The sequence below is a fragment of the Crocodylus porosus genome, unplaced genomic scaffold (assembly GCF_001723895.1).
Source record: "Crocodylus porosus isolate Cpor-Errol unplaced genomic scaffold, CroPor_comp1, whole genome shotgun sequence".
NCBI classification, from domain to species: Eukaryota; Metazoa; Chordata; order Crocodylia; family Crocodylidae; genus Crocodylus; species Crocodylus porosus.
This window is the reverse complement of record NW_017728925.1, coordinates 7,029,577-7,056,765: the sequence shown is the minus strand read 5'-3', so window position 1 is coordinate 7,056,765 and position 27,189 is coordinate 7,029,577. Positions and strand designations below refer to the sequence as shown.

General features: G+C 46.1%; 1 protein-coding gene across 5 annotated transcripts in view; it reads left to right on the top strand.

The window, feature by feature from the left end:
• ASTN2 (astrotactin 2) overlaps nt 1-27,189 on the top strand; it is a 585,314-nt gene that overhangs the window by 170,951 nt on the left and 387,174 nt on the right. For 4 of the 5 annotated variants that reach the window (XM_019540648.1, XM_019540645.1, XM_019540644.1 and 1 more), the window contains exon 4: nt 17,373-17,522. The exons of the other annotated variant lie outside the window; for it this stretch is intronic. In XM_019540648.1, the coding sequence (XP_019396193.1) occupies nt 17,373-17,522 (150 nt within the window). The remainder of the gene's footprint in view (nt 1-17,372; nt 17,523-27,189) is intronic. 5 annotated transcript variants of the gene reach the window in all.

Here is a 27,189-nt window from a genome sequence, read left to right as displayed (position 1 = left end):
CAACCTGCACTTGAGTCTAGGATCTCCAGCCATTTTCTAAGCAAGAGCCCCACCCCTGATCACCAAGTCTCACCAAATCAGCAAGCAGCTCAGGGTTTTTCTTTTGTTGCAAAAAATGGCTTCTTGCCTGAGACCCTTTTTCATTGCCTTTTTGTGAGGTTTTGCACTTTGAACTGCATATAAAGATTTTGACACATTTTTTGTATTTGTACCATGTCTGACACTGTGTCCCCATGACTCGGCCCCCAAAGTCTTTGCCACAGTATGATAGAGAAACAACACTTTGCAGTATAATGTTGTTTCCCTTTTGATATTTAGCCGTGCTTGAGTGCACCTTTTTTTAGCTAACTGCTCACTGTGCAGCTCAATCTTTCACCAGGCCAATTTTCCTAGGGAATGGGGCTGGCATTAATTTTGCTGCAACGTATGGGAAATCTGAAAGTCTGAATAGCCAACTTGTTAGTAAAATGAGGGCTCTCCTCCTTGGCCGGGCTCTCTTCCCAGATGTGTGGCATTCTGCTTTAAAGCAAGAGGTGCCTCAGTGGCAGCATGCCACGTGTTTTGTAGCACTGATGAGGATCCAGGGGAAGGATCTAGACACATGCAGATGGTGTGAAAGATGGAGGAGGAAGGAGGCCTTGAGGTCTATCTGTAGTAAAGAATGTGGCAGGAAGGAGTTGTGTCTTGGTGATCTTTGTTTCTTTTCGTTTTATGACTGTTAAAAGTCAACTGGTGCACATCAATTCTGTTGGTTTGGGGAAAGCAGCAAGAATAAAATGACTGCTTTCAGTTATATCAAGCTATGGATTCATATTACAAGCTTTTCGGGTCCAAGAAGATTGTTGTAATAATGTAGTCTGACCTCTTTTGTACCATAGGCCAGAAAATTTCATTCTGATGTCTGATCAGGGTCCAATAGTTGCACAAAAAGTTCTTGCAGCAAGGCAAGAATCTACTTTTTATCTCTCTGGTCATTCAACTTCCTTAACAGGGCAGAGGGCGAGCAACCCCTTTACCACATGCTCTCTGTAGGCTTTGGCAAGATGAAGCATTGTGAAAGTCCCTGAAGCAGAGAGGCTGGTCCTGGGGTGCGAAGCCCAGATGCTCACAGCTTTTGCTGGCACAGGTAGCTGCTTGGTTGTGTTCTTATCCCTTACCAGTCGAGGAAAAGCTTTTTTTTGCTTTCCAGGCATGTTCGGGAATCGGTAGGCTCTACAGACACTCTGCGAGTAGACTTTAGACAGCTACCTGGACCAGCTTTTTTGGTGGAACCCTGCCAGAATAAAGACATAGGTTTTTGCACATGCTGATGTTGCCTCTTGGACTCTGCCAAAGGAATGCCTTTCCAGACAAGTCCTCCTTGCTTTCCTGGGACAGCACTGAGATAGCTGACCAGCAGAGCTCTTTTTCTCAGTGGCCATGGTATCAAGCTCTGTTCTGCAGCTGGATGGGCCTTCATTAGGTCTCTGTAGCCCTTCGAGCACTTGTTTTCCTTTTTGAAGCTCCTTTCCCAGCCTTATCCCTATATACAACTTCCAACTGCTATTGGGAAAAGAGTTGCCCTTCATAGATTTCATAGATATTAGAGCTGGAAGGGACCTTGAAGATCATCGAGTCTAGCCCCCTACCCCAGGAGTAGGAAATCAGTTAGGGTCAAAGGATCCCAGCAAGATAAGCATCCAAATGTTTCCTGAATGAGTCCAGAGTAGGTGCCTGTATCACTTCTGTGGGGTGTCTGTTCCAGGACTTGGGGGCTTGGACAGTAAAGAAGGTTTTCCTTAAGTCCAGCCTGAAACGGTCTTGGAGGAGTTTATGACCGTTGGTCCTTGTTATCCCTTGGGGTGCTCTGGTGAACAAACATTCCTCCAGATCCTGATGCACACCCCTTATGTACTTATAGGCAGCCACAGGTCCCCCCTGAGCCTGCACTTCTCCAGGCTGAAGTGTCCCATAGTTCTCAGCCTGTCTTCATAAGGCCTATTCTCGTGCCCTCTAATCATGAGTGTCTCTCCTCTGGACTCTTTCCAGTTTCTCCACATCCTTCTTGAATTGCGGAGCCCAGAATTGGATGTTGTACTCCAGCTGTGGCTTCGCCAAGGCCGAGTACATCAGGAGGATGACATCCTGGGATTTGCTTGAGAAGCATCTGTGGATGCAAGCCAGAGTTTTGTTTGTTTTACCAGATGCAACATCACATTGGTGGCTCATGTTCATCTTGTGGTCAGTCATGACCCCCAAGTCTCTTTCAGCCATGGTGCTAGTGAGTGTAGCATTGCTGAGCCTATTAGCGTGCTGCAGGTTTATTTCCCTGAGGTGGAGTACCTTGCCTTTTTCGGTATTGAACGTCATCAGGTTTATATCCACCCACTTACTAAGTTTATCCAAGTCATCCTGGATCGTTAGCCTGTCCTCAGGTGTGAATGCTGTACCCCAAAGTTTAGTATCATCGGAGAACTTGGCCAGTGCGCTTCTGACACCAATGTCCACATCATTGATAAAGATGTTAAAGGGAACCGGTCCAAGGACAGAGCCTTGGGGGGACGCCACTGGTCACGGAGCTCCATAATGATTCGCTTCCATCAACCACTACTTTCTGGGTCCAACCTCGAAGCCAATTTCCCAGCCATCAGACTCTGGTGTAGCTGAGGGCATAGATGGCCAATTTTTCCATGAGATCATGGGACACCAGATCAAAGGTTTTTTTAAAGTCCAGATCTATGATGTCAATAACTTTTCCCCTGTCCAGGTGATATGTCACCTGGTCAGAAGGAGATGAGATTGGTCAGGCAAGACCTACTCACAACAAACCCATGCTGGCTGTCTCTCAGGATGTTACCATCAGCCAGCTTATCAAGAAGGGTCTCTTTGATAATTTTCTCCAGAATCTTACCGGAGATTGAGGTCAAGCTGATTGGCCTGTAACTCCTGGAATCTACTTTCTGCCTTTTCTTGAAAATGGGGACCACATTGGCCTTCTTCCAATCTTCAATCACCTGAGCACCACGAGTTTTTGAATATTTTTGCCAGTGGTTGGGCTATGACACCTGCCAGCTCCTTGAGTACTCTAGGGTGCAATCTGTCAGGACCAGCTGACTTGAAAGTGTCCAGTCTCTCAAGGTGTTCCTTTACAAGATCTACACTGATGCTGGGTAAAAATATGCCCCCACTCTGGCCGTCCCGCATCATGCTAGGTAGGGCGGTCCCTATGGGCTGATGAAACACTGACGCAAAGTACCCATTAAGCAGGTTGACTTTTTCCTGGGTGTCAGTTATCCGTTGTCCCTTTTGGTTCACATACAAGAGGCTGGGCATCAACCCCATGGGCCAAGAATAGCAACTTCTTTCAAGTTGTCCGTGCTCTGAGAAAACTACCACAAGCCTGTTTGCTCAGGAGAATCCCCAGAGAATATGAAATGAAGATGCATGGTCTGAAATGCATCAGGCCCTTTAGGACACCAAGGGATGGGGGAGACATCATCCTGCACTGGACTATAGAAGGGTTCTCTGGAAGGAAGTAAACTACATGGGACTGGAGGCTGAAGACCAGGGATGATGACCTTTGGGATGGGGGCTGGACAGGGAGTGGAAGCAGGGGGCTGTGGAGGTGTTGGGAGTGGGTGCAGGAGGAACATTAAAATCCAGCCCCAAGGAGAGATTTTCCAACTAGTAACTTGGGACATAGAAACTCAACTTGGATTTCTCCCCCCACAAGCATTATTAAAGGTACTGCTAGAGGTCCAAATAAGCTGTTAAGCTAAGCATCATTGTTTCCCTGGTTGTGAAAAGTCCTGCATCAGATTCTGGTACTTTCTGCTTGAACTGCTTTCTCAAGTCAGTGCTGGGTTGCTTAAAGTTTGTGGTGACCTACCCCCACCCCTTCCTCCTGTGGATGCTGCTAAAGGTCATTAGCTTCTGACTACTTTCTGCATTAAAGAGGGTAAATTGCTTAATCTGGTAGGAGGAAAGTGGTGTGTTAATCCTCAAATCTTGACTTGCTACTGCATGAAGCCAGGATATTAGGGCTGTTTGAAGCGTTGGGTGCTGATTTGATTTGGAGGACATTCGGCCTGATTCGGTGACCGAATCACCAAGTCCGAATTGAATCAGGGGACCAGTAAAAAGGTATGAATTGATTCAAAGCTCTCCAAATCAATTCAGGAAAGATTTGGAAAGCTTATTGGGAGAGCTTTGACAATTCGGGCAGTCGGTGGCTGCAGCACGGAACTGGAGCTGGATTTGGAACTGGTAAGTAGGGTGTAGGAGAGGGGGGAAGGGACCGTGGGAAACCCTGCCAGGCCCCAACCCCTGCTGCTACCCCACCCCCATTGGCTGCCTCACCCACCCCAGCTCTGGCCCTTTAAGAAAAAAAAAACAAAACCAAAAAACCTGTGGACTCACTAGCTCCTGCAGCAGCCTTGGGGGGACCTTCCCATCTCTTTGCTGCCTGTGTCTTACCACCCCTGCTATGAGCGTTATGGGAAAGTTATGGGAACCGTAGAAAGATTTTTATGAGCTTGCTCACCTCTGGACCAGCAACGGGTTCTGGTAGCTTAAGCTTCACTGAAGCAGCGCCCCTTCAGGGCTTCCTCACCAAAGTGCCACAGCGCCAGCTGCGGGGAATGTCAAGGGAGTTTTCCCATCACCGCATCCAATGCATGGCAAATAATACCCTCACTGAAATGCCCTGTGGGATGGGGAGAGGCCACAACAACCCTACTGTGTTTGTGGAAGGGGCAGTAGGGCCCTTTTTTTGCCGTGAGAGCAGACAGTGGTGCTTGCCCAGCTAAGGCTCGAGTCAGAGACAGGTTGCTGGACCACAGCTCTCAAGTGTTTGATCTTTCACTGTGTGTTTGTAATTATACCATATTATCTTAATTACCCTGACAGGAAGAAGGGAGAGGAGGGAAGGAACACAGTGAAAGTGCTGTGGGTGAAAAATAACCCGCAGTCGCTTGTCGGTATGGCTGTGATTGTGGTCATAATTGGAAATGGTGCTATTAATACAACGCTTATACATTTCGTATAATAAAAAAATGGAAGCGCCTCACAATTACCCATTTCCAAATGAAATTAACATTCCGTGGCGTTTTCCAGTAAATGGTTAGTTTGCACACATGAGTGGAGGCAATTAGCTGGGAAGTGATTGAGCGCCGTGACTGGAGAGAGGATGAAGAAGGGTCAGGGCGTGCAACAACCAGCAAGGGCACCGCTGGGGTTCTGGCTCTGAAATTTGTCTTCCCTGTAAACCAGAAATTGGCCTCTTGTGGCCACCTGAGTTTTGTTCACCGGTACGACTGGCAACTGGGACAAGGACAACGGCTTTCAATTACACCTACTTCTCTCCACAACTGGAGTTGGAATCCATGAGGGAGTAGATGAGTCTGAAGCTTTGCACTGGGGTAAAAACATGACAGGAATAAAATAGGTGAAGAGAACTAGGGAGCCAGGCTTCTGGCCATTTAGAACCAGACCCTTTAGACTGATGTCTCTGAAACCCACTTGGCCATCCAGAAGTGGGCTTTGGTGTGCTGCTGAGTATTGCTGGTAGACCTTCTGGACTGATCCTTGCAGAATCGGGCTACTCATATCTGGAGGAACTCCCCAAATCAGGCTCTAGCCATCACAGCCAAGCAGTCCTGGTTCAGATTCTGGGAGAAATCAAGTTCAAGCTCTGCATGCAGCTGGAGCTGGTAAGGAAAGTGATGAAACGGAAGGGCTTGTACCACTTTAACTAAGACTGATTGAAACTCAATTTACACGAGTTTACCTTGCACCTATAACTTGGGTGCAAACCAAGTTACTTTAAGCCAGGCTCAGTCCTGTGTAAGGATGTTCTCTAAGGGTCCCATCCAAGGGTTGTCTTACTTTCACTCAATGAGTTTCAACCAGCAGAGACTCCCTATGCCTGACGAAGGGTGACTGCACCCAAAAGCTTGCTAAGAACTTTTTTCCAACTACTAATAAAAGATATCACGTCTACCCAAAGAACCTTGCCTGACAAATGCATGTCCAGCGTAGCTATCTCCATTATTCCTTCCCTAATTTGTGTGGTGTGTGTGTGCATGCACACACACGTGCATGTGCATACATATTGGTGATGTGATGACTAAGCCCACCTACACTGGAGCACCTGTATGCCAACCTTTTTAAGCATTTCCCTTCTTACTAAACATCACATGCTCTGACCTCTATTAAAAAAACAACCAACATCATTCCCCCACCCCCAGGTTTGTTAAACTATTGAAAACTTGTGATTGTATCAGGGATTTCTCCTGCTTGGTACCAGATAAGGGCTGTGCTGGCTCCGAGCCTAGAACAGTGAGGGTAGAGGGGAACAGGGTAGAGGCACAGCCATCTCATGAATATGTGAAGGAGGAGAGTACATTTATTCAGTTCCCCTCAAAGGAGACATCATCTTAAATGCAGGGTTTTTTTTATTTCTTCTCCCCACTGCCCCTGAAAAGAATTTACAATTAAAATTACCCAGCTATATCTATTAATGAGTTTTTATGCATTTTCTTTTTAATGTTTTTTTTAAAAAGCAGGGGATAGTGTCAATAAAAACAAGAGATTCAACAGTAGGTTTTAAAGCACCGTGGATCTAATATTGCTTTTGTGATGAGCTAAGTATATTTACATCAAATAATTTCTCCAAGCTGCATAGACTTGCTCTGATTCTTGTTGCTTATCAATCAGGTAGATAGGCTGGGGAAAGGAGTACAGGGAAACGGAGAAGAGCTGGGAAGATCTCAAATCGTATTTAGGTTTTAAGCTCACCCAGTTAATTCATACAGGAACAGTGGGAGATGTGAGTACTTCCGAAACTATCAGTATCTTCCACATTGCTACAACACATGGTTAGGTTTGGTTGGTTTTGTTTCATTGTGGTTTTTTTAATGATTACTTTGCTGTGTATCTAACAACTTTGCAGCATCTCTCAAATCTACACACTCATTTACTCAAAGGGACCTACTGAGAATGGCAAAAAGTGGGCTGGGATCATTGTACAGAGATTTTGCGTTCTCGCTGAAGATGCAAGAAGGCAGAGATGTATGTTGGTTGGACATGGACTGTGGAGGTTGGGACTCTAGGATTCTGTTTTTAGCATTGAGGCAAGGTTTTTTTTGATGATACCTTTTGTTGGACCAAGTGTACGGTTGGGATAAAGCTTGAGAAGATTTTGAATCAACGGCATTCTTCATCAGGTTTTTTCCTTTGCCATTTGACCTATTATGCGACTCTAGGCAAGTCACTTGGTTCCTAATGTTCTTTTTATTTTCTAGCTCTGAAGTGCATATAATGACACTTCCCAACATGCTAGGAGGCCTAATTAGTTATTGTTTGGAAGATTTCTGGTTTCTTGACCTCTTTTTCAGAAGGGTCACTGATGCAGTTAGTGTGGAACTTGTAAAATTAACCGCTTTCATCCTTTTAGAACAAATACTGTAGCTTCTTGAGTGCTTCAGAAAGCAAACACTGATTATTAATGTTGGTTGCAAAATAGAATTTCCATCCCATAGGCAGTGTCTAACAGTCTGAAATGTATTTAGTTTCCCCTTCACCAAATCAGTAGAAATAGTCAAACTCCTGACATTATTTTGCTGAATAAAAATGTCTGAAACAGTTTGGATCAGAACTATCACAACAACCTTAGCAAAATGAAAAGTTTGGATTCGATAGAAAAATTATAAAACCAAGTGTGAACATCATTCATGTGTAACCTTTTCATGATTTATAAATGCATACACATCTATATGCAGTGGAGTACAGGTCTATTAGCCTTGCAAATCATCTCTTTTGGCTTTAGTTATCCTTTCTGTATGGCTCAGGAAGGCAGATGGTTTGAAAAATGCTGGAAGCAATCACTGGGAGAGGGAAAGACAGTCCTGGAAAGGAGTTTGTGCCTGGGAAAAGGGAAGTTTTGGAAACTACTGTGCTTCTAGGATGTGTCCATATCATGTCCTGCTCTTGGGCATGCCTTGCCCTGTGTGCACCAGACCTTAATATGTGAGGGTGAATCTGCATTGGGGCATCCCTTGTCATGTGCTTGAGAGAAACTGTGGAGCTTTGCTGTGTGATGTGCCCTGTGATGGCTTTGCTACTGCATTTTGGAGCTTGGTATGTACAAGTAGGAGCAGGTGGGTGGGATATTCTCAAAAGCAGGTGCCTTTTTAAGGGCCTGGGATGGGAGCCTGTTGAATGGGACAGTCGACCATCCCCATCCTCTTGCTGCCCAGCGCGGGTCTTTTGTGTTATCAGGAGCATCTCTGGAGGAAGTGATATGGGGAGTGGGCAGGTGACCTGAAAGGAAGCCCCCTGCCTAGTTTGGGTTTGAAGCCTGCAGGAGCAGTCTGTGGCTTGTCGCTGCAGAAAGTGAGTTTGAGAGACAACAGAGGAGTAGGTCAGGAGGGAGGGTGCCTGGGCTGGGCTTGCCAGGGCTAGAGATGCAATAGATCCCAAAGGCAGGGCAGCGGGCCCCTGAATTAAGAGAAGAAATTTACCTTAGCTGCCTGGCGGGCTCCTAGAAGGAGGATCTGGGGGACTAAAAGGGCTTGCATTTTGCACAATGAGCTGAATAAATTAGACCCCGCAGGTGGGAGACTTGCTTCCAAAGCTCTGGGGTGTGTGGCATATGCCTGCCTGGGCTCGAGAGAAACTGAGGCAGCCTGCCGGCAGCCCCAAGCCATGAGAGGCCAGTCCCCACAATATGAATCTTACATTGAATGTATGTACAAATGGATCTAAAACCTTAATTGAAATATGGACAAACATTTAAATATTTAATATGTATGTATAAAAGCCCACATGAAACAAGATACTCTAATTGCTTCCACACATTTCCATTGGAAGTTTAATTGAATTTGACACCTTGCCAGGAAACATTTTTATTTCAGCAAAGCAGCATTCCAGCAGAACACAGTCCAGCTGACCAGATTTTAATTATACCATGCCACCTTTTCTCTATAGCTCATGGAGGTTTGCAGAGTATTGCCAATCATAAACATCGAAAAATCTTGAATCGGACATCCCAAAAATCAAGATATTGCCTTGAAAGTCATTAATATTAAAAAAAAAAAAAAAAAAAAAAAAAGATTCTGTGTCTTCTGTATTCTGAAGCTGTATGTTTAGGATGCCTTCTGCAACCATCAAGCATATAAACTAAAAAAAAAACCAAACCAAAAAAAAAACCAAACCAAAAAAAACAAAACAAAAAAAAAACCCCAACAAAGCAAAAACTGGTGATTTCAGGAAATGAGGCCTTAAGAAAAAATGCCACCTATTTTTAGATTCACAGTGAACTGACTAGAGTTGGCATCTCTTCAGACATTATAGCTCTGTTTTGCCCTCAGTGAAAATTGAGGCATAGACATGCAAAGTGTTTTGCCCAGCTCATATGGTCAGTGAAAGAATGAATTCTTGGACCCAGGAATCCTGGCTAACGTTTCCGTTCTGTTAGTTAACACCGCTTTTGAAGCAAGCCCAAAGGAAGGTTAGTGGAATGAAATCATTAATGCCTACTTAGTAGCTTTTCTTCATTCATTTGTTTAAAGCAGCCTGTTCCCATTCATGTCAGATCCACAGGGGCATGTGCCAATGCAGTGAGGTGGTACACTTCAAGAGATGGCTGAAACCAGGTGGCCAAGTACTGCCCCTGAGGCTGCGTCTGCTGCCTTTGGGCACTGACTTCAGCGCCCCTGCTAGACTGATTGCATTTTCCTAATGTCTGAGAGCTCTGCAGCTTCCTAGTTGCCTCTGCCTGGCAAGCATTGATGTCCTCAGCTTTGCCCAGTGCACGCATGAGGCTCCCTCCCTCTGGTGCAGTGGGAGCTTTCCAAACAGATTTCCCCTGCTCTCCCTCTCCAAACACCAGCCTCCTTTCTGGACGTGGCCTCTCAATTGTTCCCATCCATTCTGGGAATAGTGCAGCAGCTCATGCTTGGTAACAGTGCAGTCTCAGGTTGAATCTGGGGATTTGCATTCAAGGTCCCAAAGGGGGAAGAACTAAGACGGGGATGGGCAATTATATTGCTTGAGGGCTACTTAATGAGTTTTGATGTCCTTTGCAGAGCCTCTGTACAGAGATGTAGGATGCCGTAATCCCCATCCTGTCTCCCTCCCTCCTTCCCTTCCCCTCCACCTGGAGCTGTAGCATACCCCAAAACCTGCCAGCCTTATCCACAGCTTATGCCGCCATCCACCTGGCATGGTGGGAACAGCCCTGGGCAGACACTGGCATCAGGTGTGGACCCAGCTGGCAGGTTCTGGGTGGGGATTAGGGTGATCACCCAGCACTGGATAGAGGCAGTCCCACCCAGTGCAGCAGAAAGAGTCCTGCCCGCCCACCCTCCCGGCACCACATGGTATCCGATTGCCATGATTTGGTGGCTGTCCACCCACAGCCTGGATACAATCAGTTGGCAGGTTAGATCCAGCCTGCAGGCTGTATTTTGCCCTCCCCTGCATCGCGAGGTGCTTGATTGTGTCTGGGAGAGCCATCAGCTTCTGGGTGAAGACAGCCCCACCATATCCAGCATGGCAGGCACTCTTGTGTCTTCTGGGGCTGCCCACAAGGCATCCAGGCAAGGCTGGAGATGCTGTTACAGGGCTTGGATAAAGGGGTTCCCTAGGGGCCTGGGTACTGCCCCCTCCAAACCTTGTTTCATAACCACTATCCTATGGCCCAAAGCATGTTTAAAGTGGTTTTGCAGGTACTTGATCTTTGCTTTGGGCTTTTGAACATATTTGTGTTCTGGGAACACAGGTTTCTTTGGAAAGAGGGACCTGAAAACTACAGGGGCCTGTTGTCACTGAGTGAGCCTGGGGGCACCCTTCTCTTTGCTTTACTAACAGGGTCTGCAGAGGCAGCAAGTCTGGTTCTAGCTCAAATAATTTCCATTAATCAGAAGAGGTTATTTACATTGTCATTAATAAAAGACTAATGTGCAACATTCCTTCCATCCAATTAATGGACTCAGTCCTATCCAGAGGCAGGTGCAGCACAAGAGAGAGAGGTGTAAAGCCAGTTTTTTTCTTTGGGTTAAGCAATGACGGAAGGTCAGACCTGCCTCTCCCATGCAGCACATCTGCTATACTCTGTTGAGGCTGCAAGGTTGCAAATGAATCCTGCATATGGGTAGGAGTTTGTTAAATATGTTGAGCCAAATGCAGCTTTTGTGCAAGTCCCCAGTCTGCTAAGGAGATTGTGCCGAAGATGATTCTGGCCCATTTCTTATCATAGTTATGCTGCTGTTTTGCCCAGGACCAAACCAAACTCATTACATTTTATTGACACCTGGGGGGGTGGGGTGTAGAATTAACTTTTTTCCCCTACTGAAACCTGTGCCTGAGAGAGAAACCACAGACTATGTTCTTGATGTTTTGCTATGAGGCTTTTGTAGAAACGAGGTAAACCCAAAGAGGATAAAGACTTAGTAAAATTGGTTCATGGAGGAATCGAGAGACTTGAGTATACAGCAGGACCACTGAACTTATTTTAGGAAGCCCAGCACAGAAAACTGGAAGCAGTTTGCCATTGAGGGAGATTGAATGATGATATACAGAGGTTGAAGAACCTGCATTTGCCTCCAGGGACACTAGTTGCCCTGTTCAGGAGTTAGTTTTATTGTTCAAAGATTGTTATATGAGAGGGGACTAGACCATCATATGTATCCAGTTTTCAGCAGTGTATGTGGTTATATTGCGAAGGACTACAGTCACACAATATGGGTGCCTTGGCTAGACTTTAAACCATTGCAGGTGATGGCAAGGATGTGCATGGCCTAAGCTCTCCAGGGCTACCTCCTTACCCTTGGAAACCTGGAGTAGAAAGTAGTTGAAATCTGGAGCTGAAGTTTGGTGGGTTGATGTGAGTTGACAGCTGTTTTGAATTCTGCGGCTACCTCCCTTTTGACCGATTGTTGACAATCCGGTTAGGAGAGGCTTATGACTAAACATTAGTGATGCAGACACTGAGCTGTCTGAGGGAGAGGGGCAGGACACAAATAGTAATGGGTCGTGCAGGTCAGAGTCGAGACGCGGGGCTGGACCCGAATGGGGTCCACATGCTAAGTGCATGCTTTAAGTCAGAACAGAAGTGCTTATTCTAATGGAGTTTGCCTAGCTTCTGCTTTAGCATTAACTGTCTCCCCTTTATGAGCAGCTGAAACCTCCTCTAGAAATATGAATAGTCTCCACAGAGTTTATACATACTTTTATGGTTGGCAGCTTTGAGGTGGTGAAGTGTATAACATGGGACAGCATTTGTTGTGTAACCCATTCTCAGCATGCACTGCTGTCCTCAGTCCCAGTGAGACAGGGCAGGAGTCCAGCCGACTGCAGAGCCCGGCTCAGGTGGTAGAGATGTCCACTTTTATCTGTGGTGGCCTCTGATTCAATCCCTGGTGTGGCTGATAGGGCAGCAGACATCATCACCCGTCTGTGACAGGATGCAGCTTGAACCCGTTATCCTGTGCAGGTGTAAAGGATACTTGGCAAGACTCCTGTTAAATGGGGAACAATTTACCCAGGGGCTGCTAATTCTCTCTCTCTTATTAGGTGTTACTATCCTCTTGTCTGCTTCTTTTCTGTCCACTGTCAACAACTACCCCCATTCTGCAAGCCCTGATTATCATTCATATTAGGCACAGTTCCTCATTTGTCAATTAGGGTTTTTGGTTTTGCTGCTTTTTTTTCCTGCCATGCTGCACAAATCTAACTCCAGCTGTTGAGATCACACAAGCAGTGGCAGAGCCTGACTGCATCTCAAAGATGAGTGGAGGAACTCTCCAGGCATGCTGGGTTTCTTCCCCCTTTCCTGGAGGTTGGAGCAAATATTTGTGCCCATGCAAGTAGCCAGTGGCTGCTAGGGTTTTCTTCCTGTGAGGCTAACGCTTCCCTGCTCTTGGCATCCACTGTGATGACAAAGATGCAAACAGATGCCTCAAGATTGTATAGTGCCCAGATGGGGTACAATCATAGTCTCACTAATCATGCCTGTCAACTGAACAAGGGACACGAGAGGGTCATGACTTGGACATTTCTTAGCTAGGTGAAAATCCACCCCCCCAATCCCCTCCTCCTCCCTTCTGTACTCTTGCCTGGCCTCTCAGTAAATAAGCTTCAGCCACACAGCTCTTAAGATCACTGTACGTACTTGCTCATGTTATATATTACGCAGCCCCAAGGTTCAAATAAATTGCCATCTGTTCACAGGTAGGCCCTGCTACAACAAGCTCTGTCCCTGCACAGCTGCAAGAGGAGGTGAGAACTTGGAGTAAAGAACTGGTACCTCCAAAAGCACCAGACTGTCCCTCCCGGTCACAGGCACCATGGCCTGTGCATCAATGTAGTGTCTTCCTCTACCTATATAGGCAGCAGCAGACTCATAGGGAGCCGGTCTGGGCTCCTTATCATATTGGTCCATTGCTCTTAGAGGCTGTGCTGTTGTGCATTTGATGCAGCACTGTATTGTGATGCACAGCTTGAAGACTTTCCTACCAGTTTTTCTTGGAGGATGCTGCCTTGCTTCAGGCTAATATGCACATGCTGTAGCTGGTGATCCCTGATCTCTCAGGCCAGATGCTCTCTTAAGTTCTGCTGAGTTGTGTCCACTTACACCAGCAGTGAAATTAATCCTCGACCACTCCAACAGCCAGTGCTGCATTGCTGAACCAAACTCCTCGGCCAGCTGCTCTCTCTGATGCCCTTGCTTGGACTGAGGGTGGGAGAAGGAACAGGTGAAGCACATCACAGCTGATCAGTACTGCTGGCAGTGGGATCCTGCAGTTTTCAGGATGCTTGTTATGGAAAGGGGGAGGTGTCCCTCCTTCATCTAAACTCTCTGAACTGTCCAAGAAAGGGACCTGAGGCCACATTTTAACACCCATGCCTACAGACATGTGCTGAGACTGACACTAGAGGCAGTAAAAAGTTCCTTTGAAAGACATGAGAGATGCTTTGAGGTTTTGCTTGAATCTGTTAGTCTCAGGCACCCTCTCTGCTTGGGAGTATGCTAGGGACTTGATGCACTGGGTAAGAAAGGAGATCCTTTGGGCAGAACTAGGATTGTGACAAGCGTCTGTGGCTCCTTTTGGAGAATGGGGCCTTCTAAATAAGGTTTCTCTGTGGTATGTTATGGGGTTGGTGTGCACTAGGTTTGCAACGTCACCCGAGCATAGTTATGCCCAGTTTGGCCCAGTGCTCACAGTACTCAAAACACAGATCTTGGGAGTTATAGCAAAGGAAGGGCATATATAAGTGTGTGGCTCGTTGATTGTTCTAACATCTCAGCTTTGTCCTGCAGCAGGTTTCTTTCTGTCCAGAGCAATATATCTAGGAGGTGTAACGCTGGAGCTGCTTGCTCCTAGTTGGAAATCCTGTGTCCCTTCTAGACACTGCAGCTTCTGCCTACTGAATACCAGCCTGTCGTGGAGATGGGTCTGTCTGCACTGATAAGCTTGCACTGTAACAGGAGTGCTTTAGAAATTAGTATTTGGAAGTTTCAGGTGCATTATCTCCGGTGCTGGTGAAACCCCTTCAAAGGAACGGGGAATCATCGACATGTCCAGCAGCCTAATGGTATTAGGGACATCTATAGTTCTGGCAGCGTGCTCGCGGAGTGTGAAATTACACTGCCAGCAAAGGGAGGGTAAAGCAGGCCCTGATGATATCAGCACGCAGGAGAGAGCAGCCTGTCACCCCACTGGACTGGACTGGAATGACAGTGCCTACCTGCATGTTTTGCTTTCCTGCTCATTTGCTTCCAGTTCTTCCCTGGTTTCTCTTGACCTTCCCCGCCGCCCTTCCCTTCCTCCACTATCAGCTCCTGCTTCCCTCGTAATTGCACTCTGCTGCTTGACGGAGTTGTTTGTGGTCGCTTGTGCAGGCACGTGTAGGGTGAAGGATTCGTGGCACAGGCTGGATTAGGTAGATCACATTGCACGCAGGGAAAGAACCTGAAACTAATGCCACAGGCCGCCTCATTGCCCTCCCCGGTACCCCCTGCACAACTAATTTTAATGCCGTCTCTGTCTCCATGGGAGTCTCGGCATTTAAGTTAAATTCTCATCTAGGCTTAGAGGCTCCTCCGTCCTGCATGGTCACCCTCCTATTTCCTGTTCAAATGGAGCCTGCCCCATGCTGGTAAGAGAATTAGAGTCTGTAGTCTGTAGCTGTTGTAGATCCCAGGCTCACCAGGGACCTGAGTATCTTCAGTTAAAACACGTATCTAATGCATCTCTGGGCCTGGGGGGGTGCAGTGAGTGAATGCATTAGCCTTTTAATCCTGACTGCCCAGTATGGACTCTGGCTAAGTCAGTAGCCCGAATGAGCTTAACCAAGCCACTTTCCTAAATGACATTCGTCCACAATGCAAACCCGCTGCACAGTACGGCTGATTTAAGCATGACTGACAGCTTCCTTGCAGAGGGAAAACCAGGGCTACGAAGTGGCTGATTGCAGAAATGCAGGCGATTAGCACAGCTGTGTGGTAAAGAGGGAGTTAAAGGGGTGTTTCAGGCCGGAATGGAGGTGTGATGGGCAGAGCTGGTGTAGGTGAAGCTTAAATAGCCCCACTGCCTAGCAATAAACTTGGCACATGCCATGTGGTGGGCACACTGAGAGCCCAGTTCCAAAGTGAGAGGAGTAGTACAAGAGAGAAGGAATAGTATGTGGTAGCCAAATGGGAGAACCCAGCACCAGGGAATGATTAAAGAAAGAGCTGAAGTGGGAGACAAAGTTTCAGTAAGGGTTGCCAGCCATGAACGTGTGCAGAGCAGCCCAGCAGACGGGAAGTTGCAGTCGTAAAACCAATGTGCAAAAGGAGGGAAGAGGGAGTCAAACTGCTTAGCAAGGGATGATTCCTGTATGTGAGCTTTACATGGACAGTTTATTTCTAGGGCTTATGCTATCTGCCAGCTCCAAGCCTGGCAAAAGCCAGGGGGTACATGGGTGGCTTGAACAAATTCTGTGACGTTTTTGTGAAATGCAGAGTGGCACTGGAGCAGAGGCCAGTGGTCTGTCAGGAAGCCTATGTAAGGAAAAAATAGGGAACACCTACCCTGGCAAAACCAGACTGACTCTCGTGACCCTTCCAGCCAGGGCCTGGTGGGTATTGAAGTTAACTGTACTTTGTATGTTCATTGTTTCCTTGCATGCTTCTCTCCTGGGGTGCTCTGTGCATGATGTGGCAGTCATTCCACTGTCCCCCCTCCCACTTCTCTTCAGTGGCCACCTGTGGAGAATGGGTAGGATCATTTAAAAATTGAGACTTGACTTCCTGGCCTGGGGCATTAAAGGGCCTCAATTTCTGAGCTCAGTTCTCACTTATTGCAGATGTAATGTAGGGTTGAAGACATCCAGTGCTTGATGGAGGATGCTTTGTTCTGCTTAAGTGTAAGCATAGACACACTGCTAGGTTTGGGAAGCTTCTGTTCCTCCATGCCATCCAGTAGGGATGTCCAGAGTTTAGCAGCCTGGGTTGCTGCGTGTACTTTGTGAGGTTGGAGTATGGAAGCTGTGAGCATCCATGGTCTTGCAAGTCTGTAACTAACTCCCAGACCTTGCTGACAGGCCCAGGTCTTTCCAAAAAGCCTGCAAGCCTTTGGGCTCAGCCTGGGCAAGTGCAGTCCCCTTTTGGGTTTCGTGCAGCTGTCCCATCAGTGACTGGTGCTAGGAGAGTTCAGGGTATGGAACAGCACTGAGGACACTTACACACTTAAGGTGGTTTCATGACCACTTTGTCCTGGGCATAAGAGGGAAGGCAGCAGAGGGAGACTTCTTCAGCCTCTCCCATCTGAGGTAGGTATGGTTCAGTCGTTGTGCTCAGGGTAGTGCTGAGACTCTGAAGCATTAGCACTGAAAGCGGCAACAGCCTTTCCAAAGCACCTGGTCAGAGGGAGATGAGGGCAACTTTTGAGGTTGCTGCTCAGGCCTGCAGGGGAGGGTGAGCATATGCCACCTTCTCCAGAAGATATGCTCTCTGGAGCTGTCAATGGTGTGCTGAAGTTAAGTGCATTGCTGCCAGGAGCCTCTGCTAGAGTGTATGTCTTATTTTAAACTCCTGTTGCAGATTTATGTTTGGAGTGAATGCTACAAGTGACCAAAAGTGTCTATGCTCATGGTGAGATTTTCTCAGAAGTGCAGCTTAATTCATTTCAATTCCATACTTCTTGCAAGCCTTGGAAAGTGCCAGCTCCCTGGCTGAAGCATAGCAACCCCTTGGGCCTTGTAATGGCATGTCATGCCCTTGCCCTGACGCAGTGCAAGGCTGCCTAGGGGAGTAAGTGCTCCAGTGGCTGGCCCAGTCTAGGATATTTTGCGGTGCTTGGTGTCCGCACATCTTTTAACCTTCATTCCGCTTGCCCACGTTTCAGCCACCGAGGTGACGCAGGAGACAGTGGAGTCCCTGATGCAAAAGTTCAAAGAGAGTTTCCGCACTAACACGCCCATTGAGATTGGCCAGCTCCAGCCAGCGTTGCGCAGCACGTCGGTGGGGAGACGGAAACGCAGGAGCAGGCCCCGAGGTAAGAGTCCATCCTTCACCATGTCATCATCTCCCCTCCCCTTCTCACACCTCTGAACGGCTCATGGATACAGGGGACATTGCTTTGTAGAGGCTAATGCACAGGCCAGTAGCCTAACCAGAGTGGCTTCATAAGCAAAAAGACTCTGGTTCTCAACTGACCACGCAGAAGACAGTAGCTAATGGGTGCCCTAAAGTCATTCTCTGGGTGGAACAAAAATTGTCCTGATGTTTTACTTTTTGGACAACATCATACATTTTGGATGGGGCAAGGAGAGTTAATAATATTTCAGCTTGATCTCAGTTAGGGAAATTCTTGGCACAGTACTTTTAGGTTCATGTTATGCTTTTCCACTAGAGCTGGATGGAACCAGAGGGCACCTAGCACCTTTCAGGACTGAGCCCTTTTATTCCTTTAAATTTTCATCCCTGGATACTTGCCCTCTCCTGAGTAATAAGTTTCATGTAAATGAATTTGGGTTTCTATGCAAATCTTCCATTCTGGAAGCAGAATTGAATCTTTGATCACATCACTGGAGTTTCTCCTTGTTGCAAGCTTGCTGGGTTTTGACATCTATAAATAAGAGCTCTTCAGAATGGAGTTGGGGAATATAGGCTCACACCTCTTACCTGCACTAGAGCAGATTGGACTGGATGATGACTTAGCCAAAGCGGGGAAACAATTTTTATTTATTTATTTTTATAACAAGAATTATAATGCAAAAATTGGCAGTGCAGTCCAGCATGCAAGAATTGGCAGTGCAATCCAGCATGTTGATCTGGTTTTATAACCCAATGAGATACAGCTTGAAAGCATAGGTTGCTTTGTGGCAATTGTTTTCCTTTTCTTTTTTTTTTTTTTTTTTTTTTACCCAGCTGTTGCATGTCCTGATTAGACTGTGATCGGATTCATAGATCCCCCATACTGGTAGATTTATGCTTAATGTAGGAGATGCTGTTCTTCATTGGCATGGCTGTATTGCGGTGGCTTGTGGAGCACCATTCATATGGTCCGCATAGAGCTAGTCGTAATCCAGTGGTAGAGTATTGCTGAAGTGCAGCATAGTGGGCTATCAGCTGGCCTCTCATGTCCATGGACGTTTACTAAAATTATAAAATCCCTTCCTGCTTCTGAACTGTATAAATACAACCTTGCCCTCCTGGCAGGTGGGCACACTCTTTCACCATGCTAATAGGCTTGGGTTGCACCTAGAAGTTCCCTGCTTTCCCAGGTCAGGTAAAGGACCAGCTCTAAAAAGCAGAGTGCTCATGTAGTAGTTGATAGAGAAGGAATCTCCCTCCACTTTCAGTTGACCTTGGATGCATTTAGGTCTTGGATTGGCTTGCAGTGCCTTCCCATGAAATAGGTAAAGTGAAGCTGGGGTGCAGTTTTCCCATTCTGCAAACCATGTGGAGATTTTGAAGCCCATTTCTGTTCTTAACAACTAGTTGTGGCCTCTTGAAGGCTCATATCAAGCATAGTGGCTTCTTAACCTGGCAGGGGAAATACCATGTATCTGTGTCCAAGAAGGCAGTTTTCCTGAACCGCTTAGCAGGAGAACTGCTCTTCTGTCATAGTTCAGTACCTGCCAGGGTGCAGCGGCTTTAAACTCAGTTTATGGAAATGAGAGTCTCTTCCCTTGCTTGCTCCGAGGGCCTTATGGCTAAGGGCAAGCAAAACTCAGGGGCGTCCAAACCCCAAGCCTTTGGGCTTGGGCCTGCAAGTCGGATGCCTGCCAAAGGTTTTGGAAACATCTGAAGCCCCAGGTGTGAGTGAAGGACGTTTGCTGGTAGGAGAGCCATTTCTGGTTCTGGACTCTTGGATTTGGAATTAGTTTTGGCTAATTTGGCCTCCGATGCAAATTAAATTAAAAAAAAAAAATGTGGACCACAGTGGTTCAGGGCTTAGTTTCTATGCTGATCTCTAAGACCCCAACATGTCTCTTCCCTTTGCTCTTTTCAAAGCCTTTGCTTCCTACCTAGCCTTAAGGCTCCTGTGTGCAGTACAACACTGAGCAGCGTTCTTTCTCAAACTGCGTCTATCTGTAGTGTGAGAGAGAAGACGAGTCTGCTCTATAATGACTAAGAAGGAAATTCTTTATTGAGGGTATTGTGGGTTTCTTTGACTCTCTAGTGCCCATGGAAACTCTGCCTCTGCTGTCTAGTGTCTCTGTAACAAAAAAAAGCTTTGATTCATGTCTCCCTCTCATGGGTAGGCATCATAGGATTGCAGTCTACCATTCCTGCTGTCTAAAGGGGCTGCTCCTTTATCACAAGCAGTAGATATATATGGCTCAGTGCTGAAGGTCTAGAGTCTGTACCCTGCTGATAGTCGTGTAGAAGTGGCATGGCATCATCCCACAAGAAAACCTTCCCTGGAGCAGGCCTGGATGAGACCTCCAGCCACAGCACACTGCATGCTCATGCCCAGCACAGTGCAAGTCTTTCTGTGGCAGAGCTGGAAAACCAGGGGAGAACTGTTTTCCTTCTCTGTTTACAGTTGGTTTTATTTTTCATTTATTTATGAGTCTGAAATGTGATCTTTCATTCTGGATACATTTTCTTACAATACAGGTCTGGAGAGGGCTTTTTTATTATAGCTCTGGCCATAAATTATTCACTTAGTGTGGAAAAAATGTTCTGACTCTTTAACTGGTTTAAATTATTTGGTTTATTTTGTTGCAGTTATTCAAATATGTAGATATGCATTTTGGTGTAAGGATAAAATGGGTGTTTTTTGGGGTCACGCAGGGATACTTATGCTGTTTTCCCTTCCCTGCTCCTTATCGTCCACATTACTTTCTATCCACTTTCAAGCCCCTGCAGGAGACCTTTCTTCTTATTAGAGGGATGAGTTTGCTCGCTGTAGAACAAAGCTAGATACAGTCTTTCCAGCATCTCATTTGGGTTGACCGGGTGGGGGGGTGTCAGTCAACAAGCATGAAGAGTTACCCAGACCCCTGAAATGAAACCTAAGCTGCTTTTCCCAGCAGCCTTTAGTACAGGAATAAGAGCTGCAAATCCAGATCTTCTGGCTGGGCTGCTTTGTTGACAGTGTCGCAGGTTTCTGCTACTTTCTGAAGTTTTTCTTTGATTTAGCTGGGGTCACTATGCTATGTCTCTGAAGACTTACAGAGCCTGCCTTGAGGCAGATCTTCCCTTTTTTCAGCCTAACACATCCTTTTCCTAACTGCATCCCTTTTTGCTTCATGAACACCCCTATGACCCTGCTCTAATCAATAAGCTCCCTTCCCTGACTGGTACATGCCATTCTTGAGAATTGACTGTTGGACCAGTTAGACCTACTTTGTAATGTGAAGGAAGCATCCAGAGGGTGCTAATGTGCAACTTTCTGGACGCTTGCATTCATGGCCTGCTTAAAGGAAGGAAAGCTTCTCTATTGAACCGTTAAACCCTTCCTCCCCATGTAGCATCTACACTCAGTTTTGGCCTTCTGGATGCAATTGCCGTGGCATGATGAAGACTAGCAGGTTGAATGCGCTTGTGATTTTGGCTTGAGATGAGTGTTGGGATTCTAATACCAGGTCGAAGTTAACCTTTTCACTTTGTTCCTCTGTTTCACAACCCACTTGTGCTGCTTCTGACAGGAAGGTCTTAAGGAAAGTTCCTTGGGGAACCCAGGCATTTCTTTGCTGAGAAGGCCCTGAGCCATTAAAGCCTTACTCACATGAAAGCCACTCTGGCCATGTATGGCCGGGGCCCTAATTTTACGTTTTATCAGAAAGATAGCATCTTCTACCACCCAGCTTAATATTCTGTAGAGGATATTGTCTGGCTCAGGGCTTCTCTCTCTCATTAGCTCTGTGCACCCTGGCTTCACCCAGCTAGCGAAATAGGATTGCTTTGGAACCAGTGTGCACAGCTGCCTGTCTATAAATCTTCCCTGACATGCTTTCATAGTATTTTGCTTTCCTGAAAGTGTCTGTCTCCTTCAGGGAGTTTTGGGTGTGCATCTGAAATACGTTGTGTGTCTTATTTCAGCAGCAGGCTTTGTCTGGCCCAGCCACACCAAGCAGGTCCTCACAAGTTCCTATCTTGGCTTTAGAAGCAAACATCCCAAGTTGGTAGTTATGGCAGATGATTGTAGAAAGGAAAAGGGGGAAGGGTTCACTAAGGCACTGGGTGTTCTTATGAGCAGGAATTTAACTTCTGCTTAGGATTGCAGTAGACTGGAAGCAACATCCTACCTACTGTTATAAGCTGGCAGAAATGCATGTGATCCTTGTGGATTTGTGGGTGTCCAAACGTCAAGGCTAGGGGCACACATTCAAAAAGCCTGAGCCTGAATTGATTCAATCTTTGCAGGTTAGTCTAACCTGGCTAGGCTGAATCAGTTTGTAACTGCACAGAAATGAAGGCACATGCCTGCAGTGGCTCAGGCTAGAAGCTGGGGGCTGCTAAAGCAGCCCTCCCTTCCCTTTTACAGTGCTGAGCTCAGGGGGGCATGGCTAGGCCCTGTGAAGGATGCTCTGATTAGGAAGAGGTCCCCAGCCCCAGAAGGGAATTGATGATGTAGTGTTTTTCATCCATAACTCAGTGTTTATCACCCCATTAAAAAAACACCAGAGGGACATTAGCAGCTACTTGCTGATTCCACCTTTGTCCAGTCAGCCACAGCACAGACTGAAGCCTGCATGTGGTCTGCTAGCTAATGCTGAGAGGTCTGTATAAGGCAGAGGGGTGGGGCCGGCCCTGCTGTGGAGCAGAGAGCATGCTTGGATGCTGGGGGAGTCTGGTTTAATTTAAACCATCAAGAGACAGACATTGCACAAACCGGTTTGACCCAAATCAGTTAAGTCTGATACTTCAACCAGGTTTATCTCAAACCGGGTTCAGCCATTTCCAAACTGGTTTATGTGCACTGAACATACGTTCTGTTACAGGTTTAAACCAGTTCCTGATCACTTAAACCAGTTTGTGTCTGCCCCTAGCCCAAGGGTCTGGCTCAATGCCATGTGGAGAGGCAGAACATGGGGATTCGTTTGCATTCTGTGATTTCCCAATCTGTTGTTCCTTGTATCTTGTTAGTCGGGGTAAAGGATTGTTGGACTGTACTATAGAGAAAGCCCCCCTCTGTAGTAAGGATAGCATTTGCCTATAATACAGTACATGAGCCACACGGTGATTAAAAAACTAAAAGGAGAACGTAGGAGATGGAAAATGCAGTCTGGGGTTACGTTGGGTGGCTGAGTTCTGTTCCTGGCTGTGATTTAGTCCCCCGAACCTCAGTTCCCTCGGTCATAATATCTAGAGGATGATGCCTCTCTCAGAAGTGTGTTCAATTCATTAATGCTTGTGAGGTGCTTGGTGGAAGGCAGAATGATCTATCTCCTTTCAGTTCCCAGCCTCTTGAAGGGCCTTGCATAGTACATTTCCACTTGTTTTCTTTTCTGCTGTTTTCTTTTTTCCTTGCAGTCGGGAGGAGTCTTTGTGTGGAACTTCTTGCAATGCATGCCCCCTGTAAACCTTTGCTCCCATAATTGCACATGTGTGTGGGTTCAGTGGAGAGCTGCATGCTAGTTTAGTGTATTACACACTGCAATCTTCAAAAGGGGCTAGTGACTTAGAGTGCCTTTGTTGTATTGTGATCCTAAGTCAGTATATATTAGCGGCTTAATTTTCAGAAAGTACTGAGCATTCACCCCTGAAAATCAAGGACTCCATGGCACCCTTCAACCTTCTTCCCTCTTCACGCTCTTAATCATTGGTGAAATTTGTGGCCAGAAGGTCCATGATGCTGCTACATTAGACTGATCACTTCCACTCATTCCCTCAGCTCCTTTCCAGTTTAGGACGTTTGCTTTTACGGCTTGCATTTAATTGCTCCTCTGGCACGTTAGCGATTGGAGCGCTATTGGGCATTAAGGTTAAATGATGATATCACAACTTACTATGTTTGCATTTTACATCCAATTGCAAACACAAACCCTTCGCCTCATTAATCCTTTGCAATCTGATTTTTTTTTTTTCCTCCCCCTAAATGAAATTGTCGGTTTGGGATGCATTTATTTTCTTTTAACAACAGCGTGACAGTTCCGCTGATGGAGTTTGCATCCAACTTTGTTACCGGGTAGTGACACTGGCCTGATGGATGCATGTGTGTAATTATTTTCTCGCAGTTTGATTTAATTAATGCTTAACCTCATCAGAGTCCTACAGCTGGAGTGCTCTCTCTGCAGGAACTGCTAATGGCAAAAGGATTTCTTCCTTTGGAGAGAGGCTCCAAAGGACTCCAAATGCCTGAGTTTAGAGAGAGGAAGAGTGCAACCCAATGAAAACAAATCACAAATAAGCCTCTCTTTCTTTCCATCCCTACACTAAGTGCATTTAAACCACTGCCTATTGCTTGTCGTTAAATCTGATTTTGCACTAAGTGTTTCTAACAGCTCTGGGAAAGGTCATATTTTGCTGAGAAGATCTACTTTAAAAAATCCTCTCCATTTACAGTATAATATAACTTTATTTTGTATAATGCCTTTTTCATACAAACTTTCTCCCCAAACACGTTTGTCTAGTGAAATACAGTTAGAGTTAATAAATAAAAGGAAAGAGAGGATACTAGGAGTATAGGCACAGGAGGAACACATAGGGTAAAGGATACTTTTCCTGATGGTTGAAAGTAGGCAGAGGCTGGGCAGACAACCAGGTGGCCAGGAAATAGTTCAAAATTGTACTTGTTGCAGAGAGGGCTCTGTTGCATTATGGGTATAGTAGAAGTGGCTAGTCCATTGAACCAGTCAGAAAGGAAGCCTGTTTCCCACTCTGGCAGGAACCTGTCGTGTGGCCTCCACCCCTCCATATCTGTTTCCCCAGGTGTAAGACAGAGGAACTTTTATAAAGCATCGTGTGCTCTAGGACCCCCGGGTATTGTTATGATTGGTCTGCAAAGGAACAAGAAGGGAGATGAGGAGCGCCAAAGTCATCCGGGGTTAATCCATGGCAATTTGTTGTAGGTAGTCTTAGTTCGAAACAAAAATGATGGGCTAATTAGGGCATCAGTGCTGGAGTGTGGAAGAAGGCAGTCTGGTTGTACTGCCATATTATGTTGTACTGAAACTTTTCTACGGCTAGGCACAGACATTCAAAAAGCCTGAGGCAGAATCGCTCTAAGTTGCATGGTTTTCTGCAAGTGTTTAGCAAACAGAGCACATATTCGCCTTTGGTTGGTTGAGGAGGGGTGCAAATCTTAGATTGGGTGTCGTCATTTTTAAACTAGTCTGCACATGCCAAACTTCTGTTTTGTTATGGGTATAGACCAGTTTCTCATAGCTTATACCTGTAAAAGTATAATGTCTAGACCTGGCCTAAGTCTAAGTGACGCTTGGTTCATGCTGTAGGCCCCTGTGCCTGTTGTGTAAACTTCAAGAAGAAAAGACTTTTTAAATATAGGTGCCAAACTAAAAACTCCCTGGCTCAGTTCAGTTAGCAGTGTCCATCTGAAGGATGTCTGCTCTTTGCTATTCTAATCCGAGCAACCTCTCCATCTGGGTTCACCCAACTCCTACTATTTTCAGGCTATCCATGTAGGTGGTAGCACAATCAGTGCTCCTTGCTGAGTATTCTCCATCTGTTGCTCTTCCAATTGTACTTTTATACCTATTTAAAGTGTGTGTGCGTGTGTGTAATGCACACACATGCAGAGCACTTTCCAGGTCATTGCATCCTGACATAGCGCAAACTACGGGCTTTGTTCCTGTACTGGGCATTTGTGATTCCTATCAGATTTGGCCTCTGGTGAGAAATGGAGCCTGCTCTGGGGTAGACCATGATACCGTCTTTTAATAAAAAACATCTCTTTACTAGGTAGTGACTTAAAGCAGGAAGCTGAATGCATGCTCAGTTGAATATGCATTCAGGCACGTGGCCGATTTTAGGAAGAGAGAAAGTAACGCCTCTATTTTAACTGAGCTGAAACAGCACAGCACCTCCTACAGAGGAAGACTATGATACGGTCGTTAGAACACAGGGCTGAAAACCAACCAGGAGTTGGTTTTATTTAAAGAGGGGTGTATGGTGCCCTCTCCTGGGGCAGATGTTTAAAAGCATCACAGCTCTTACAGGAGTTGACAAACTTCTTGATACCTTAGGGGAAAAAAAAAAGAACGGAGGAACCAAATCAAAGTGAAATCTACCATAGGCACCTGAAGAGCTCTGTTCCCTGAGCCTAAAGCTGCTTGGTGGATAAAGGCCAGCACTGAAATATGGTTTTTATCTCAACTGCCAAAGGTAAATAAAAAGGTTAAATGAGCGCCTTTCCCTTTTAAAATAAATAAGTGATTAATAGATCATTCTGCCCTGGAGATAATTTATTGTTGATCAGAGCTGTATCTTAATGCACTTTAGAGGTCTCCACTGTGCCATAATTTACCAAAAGTTGCTGCTGCACAAGCCAGGAGGGGAATTAAAGACCCAGAAGAGGAAGAAAAGAGCATTGCAGTTAGGTCAAATGTTTCCCTTGGGGACCTGTTCCTGCCAGTAGCCCCCTTGGCTTTCTATCCCCAGCATGGCAGGCGTTGATGTGTTGCAGAGTACAGTGTGTTGGCAAAGCCTTGTCTGTCTCCATCTGCATGCAGCCAGGAGTAGGAGTTTTCTCAGTGAACCTGGTTTTTGTCAGGCAGATTCCTGTATCCTACTTCCAAATGCAGCCTTTCCTATAACTGAGATGGCTGCATGCTTTTGACTTGATTCTCTTTTAATTGTTCTTTATTAAGGGGTTTGTTGATTTGATGCTAGAGCTTAGAAACCATCTGTGCCTAGTTTGTCCTTGTCCCTTCATTGAGAATAAAGGACAGCAAAGATGTTCTTTAAGGCTGTTATGAGTAGACCTCCTTGAACCGTGAATTTTTTGTTCTGCTTTTTTTCCCCAGCTGAGTCGCCCACGCGTGTGCACACCCCCATCTGCACCCACACACACACACTTTTTCTGCCAACACAAACAGTCAGGCCCTTCATTCTGTATTTAGCCTTCTTTTTTTTAAAACAAATTCAACTTAGATACATTTTGAAACAAAAAATGGTTTAAAACATACCAAAATGTCGTGACGTTTCTTTTTCCTTCTTTCCTTTTCTTCCCTTTTATAGGTGGCTTGCATGCTCCCCCCCTTTTCTGAAATGACAGGGTGAGTCTGGCAGACTTTACCAATAAGCTTGATTATTCTGAATCTGCACGTCTTTTGGTAAAAGCCTATTGGAAAAGTTTTGCACAGTTCTAATGCTACGGCCTCCCTACCTCAAGATACCATAGTATCTTAATGCCTCACAATCTTTAATGCATGCATTTTCCCCACAGCCTTGGGGGTAATGCTATTATCCTCAGTTTACTAATGGGGAAACAAATTCAGGAACTAACTGACATACCCAAGGCCACAGGCAAAGCTTGTGGCAGAGCTTGGAAGTTGAACCTGTGCTGGGCATTTGTGAATTTGGAATTAGGTGGTTTTGAACCCTTTTGCATCCTAAGGTTCAGAACCACCCAATGATGGGTCTGTCTACGTTCCTTCTGCCCCACACAGCGCCGTGGGGAAGAAGAACAACCCCAAGGGGGAGGTGGATGCAAGAGAAGCAAACTGAAATGCAGCCCACAGGCCAGCAAGCCTGGGAAGTGTGTGGAAAGTGAATACGAGGTGGTCCCTGAGCATGTTCTGTTT